At 38.0% G+C, this 3,257-nt stretch overlaps 1 protein-coding gene across 1 annotated transcript; it reads left to right on the top strand.

Moving 5' to 3' along the window:
* The first annotated feature begins 496 nt into the window (after positions 1-496).
* LOC115965017 lies at positions 497-1,464 on the top strand. The gene is made up of 3 exons (XM_031084233.1): positions 497-809; positions 930-1,193; positions 1,436-1,464. Exons 1-3 carry the CDS (start codon positions 497-499, stop codon positions 1,462-1,464), a joined length of 606 nt encoding a protein of 201 aa, XP_030940093.1.
* Positions 1,465-3,257: the final 1,793 nt, after the last annotated feature.

The following is a 3,257-nucleotide window of genomic DNA, read 5'->3' as shown; positions in this document are numbered from 1 at the left end:
GCATTCCATGTAAAGTGTGTTTATTTCATACTACTACAAGATTGAACTTCCAGGTTTATAGTGGTGTGAGCAAACACCTTGTCTTGGCCTTGAGCCTTGCATTCCATGCGAAGGGTGTTTTGTATCATGGTACCATTAGATTAAGCTTTTGTTGGTAGATGAAATGTGGCTACACATGACTCTAGGGAATGGTGTAAACTAGACTAAATACTATAGTATCCTCTATGCTAAGTTCTTACTATTATTATTTATATCTTAAATGAATAACAACATATTATTAGTATTTGGTAAGAGTTATCAAGATAGCACTAATAATGAAAGATATTTTTAATCAATCATAGTATTTAATGCTTACTCTATGCTGAGGGATATTGAATATGGGATTGGGTTGTAGTTGCATATTTTATATTATGGTTCTGTACTATATGTTTATATGCTAAATTGATAATGTCCAGTTTCCTTATTATATTCATGTTTATTGTTTTCAGATTTAATCATGGTATCCTTTCACCCACTTGTTACCATTCTTAATCAAAATAAACTATTTGGATCCTACTATGTTGATTGGAAAAGAGACTTAGACATTGTTCTTACTGCTGAAGAGCACAAATTTGTGCTTAATCAACCATGTCCAAACTTTCCTTCATTAGATGCTCCTTCTGAGGAAAAACAACAATATGATCGTTGGCAAAAATCTAATGAGATGGCTAAGTGCTATACCCTAGCATTTATTTCAAATGTTTTACAGCATCAAATGCAGGATGTGGAACTACCTTCAGACATAATGTTAAGTTTGAAGGAGATGTTTGGTGAGTAAGGCCGTTCAACTAGGCAAGACACTATGAGGCTTATCTTGAATACCAAAATGGCTCAAGGGACATCAGTAAGAGAGCATTGTCTTAAGATGATCTCTTATCTGAATACACTAGATGTGTTTGGTGCCAACATTGATGGAGAATCCCAAGCGGATATGATACTCCAATCCTTGCCAGAATCACCCAAAGAATTTAGACTTAATTATAATGTGAACAAAAAGATTTATACCTTGTCTAAATTAATGAATGAATTAGTGATAGCGGAAGGCATCCTTGGTAAAGCCAATGTTGCTACTAATATGGCTGAAGCTTCCTCTTCTAAGCCTAAGTCGAAAGGCAAAGGTAGTAAGAAGAAGAAGGACTTTACCAAACAAGATGGTAAACAGCTCGCCTTAGGTGTTGACAATAAGGGAAAGAAAAAGAAAAGGGACTACACCAAAGGAAAATGTTTCCATTGTGGTGAGAAAGGTCATTGGAAGAGGAACTGTCCAAAATTCATAGCTGACAAGAATAAAGGTGTGATGAGATAATTCCTTCTTGAGATTTGTTTAGCATAAAATCCCATGAATTCCTAGTGTGTGGATTCAGGTTGTACTAATCATATCTGCAATACTTTGCAGGGGTTCCAGGAGACCAGAAGGCTGAATAAGGGGAACTGTTTCTTATTATGGCTAATGGGAGCAAAATTCCAATTGTAGCTACTGGAGTGTTTAATTTATGCTTTAATTCTAAGGTTTTAATATTGGAATACTGTTTATATGTACCTAATGTTTTTAAATGGAGTACGAGGAGCGAATTGCAAGGAATTCCTTCCATGTTTTGAGAGTAGCAGACCATGACCTAATTCCATGGTGTTTTATGAGAAGTTTTCTTGTAGAATTCACTAAGTATTTTCTGGTTGTCCTTGCCCTTGCGTTAATCCTGGATGACCATCATGAGATTAACTGGTCTTGTTACTGATGGACGAGTATCAGTCATACATGATGCTATTGTTGGACTTCTCTTAAGATTATCTAATGTTATTATTATAGACGTGGTTTGACTCTTTGGATGACCACTATGGACAAATTGACCTTAGATTGATCCCCATCAGTTGCCCCCTTATCCTTGTGTCGTCCTTGTCTCTATTGGTTTGACTCGTGGTAGCTTTCCATTGGTTGAGGGTAAATTGAAGTTGAATGCTCCAGATGCTAACACGTGGTACAATCTTGGGGCTTGCTTGTTGCGTTGTTTCGTTCTTCAAGAAGATTGCCATGTTGGACATTCTGGTTGGTTCACGTCATTTCAGTGTCCAGGTCTATCGCCTATAAATAGTGGAATTCCTTTCCTACCCTCTCACATTTCTCATATTCTCTCTTCTGACCTTTGTCGTCCAGTGCTTCTTCTAGAAGTTTTCTTTCGTCCTTAGTCATCCTTGTTTAGAGCCATATATCCTCTTCTTCTCGTCTTTAGGTTTTTCTTCTTTAAAGCTTTTCAAAAATGTCTAAAATTATTGTGTCTTTGTCTAGTAATAGTGATGGGAGGGAGATAGATGAATATCACGACAAGAGTAGGTCTTGTGGTAGTAGTGATAGTAGTTGCATTAGTAGTAGTGATGGGGGAAACACCTCTGACAAGCAATACTTTTCTGGAGCTCTTGGAATTCCTTTAGAGGTTCTCCAAGAAGAGATGAGGACGAGGATGGCCTCTAGGTCACTTGCTAGTACATCTGCCAATGCCCCCTCGTCTACCTCTTCAAGTGAAGAGGAGACCCTATACTGTTATGCAGTAGGAGTCCCTTCTAAGATGGGCAAGGCTAAATTTAATTCCCTTAGGAGTTGGTACCAAATCCTAGACGACTTTAACCCCTGTTTGGCCGTCTGTGATGAATGGTGTTGTAATCCTCGTTCGGAGTTGGCATATACAAGGCTTATCTTCTAGGGGGGCTTAAGTTGCCTCTTAATGCCTTTGCTAGGGAAATACACCGTAGGTTAGGCATAGGCATTAACCAAATTAACCCTAATGCATGGAGACTTATTATATCTATGCAAATATTGTGGAGGGAAGTTTTTGATGGGAACCATCCTCTCACTGTGAACGAGTTCCTATACTATTATAAGCCCTCAGAAATTAGTCAATCCCTAGGCTTTTACTAGTTTTCTACCAGGGGTTCAAATTGTAGGTTGGTTAGGTCCCTCCCCACTTTTGATAGAAGATGGAAGATGGAGTTTTTCTTCGTCCCTGGGTTCTGGGCTGGAAACCCTGTTGAGGTAGGCAGGGATCCATTTCCTCCCTACACTGGTGAGATAGGGAATCTTCGTCTAGAGGGTATGTTGTCTTTCACTGCTTGTTTTACTTCTTTTGTTATATTTATCTAACTCTATTTGTTTCTTCTTTTTTTTTTTCTTTTTTTTGAACAACTGTAAGACTACCTTCTTTGAATAGGTTTTTATCTTGATCACG

This window comes from Quercus lobata, chromosome 2 (genome assembly GCF_001633185.2).
Source record: "Quercus lobata isolate SW786 chromosome 2, ValleyOak3.0 Primary Assembly, whole genome shotgun sequence".
Lineage (NCBI taxonomy): Eukaryota > Viridiplantae > Streptophyta > Magnoliopsida > Fagales > Fagaceae > Quercus > Quercus lobata.
The sequence above is the reverse complement of the archived record's forward strand: the minus strand, read 5'-3'. Positions and strand labels throughout refer to the sequence as shown.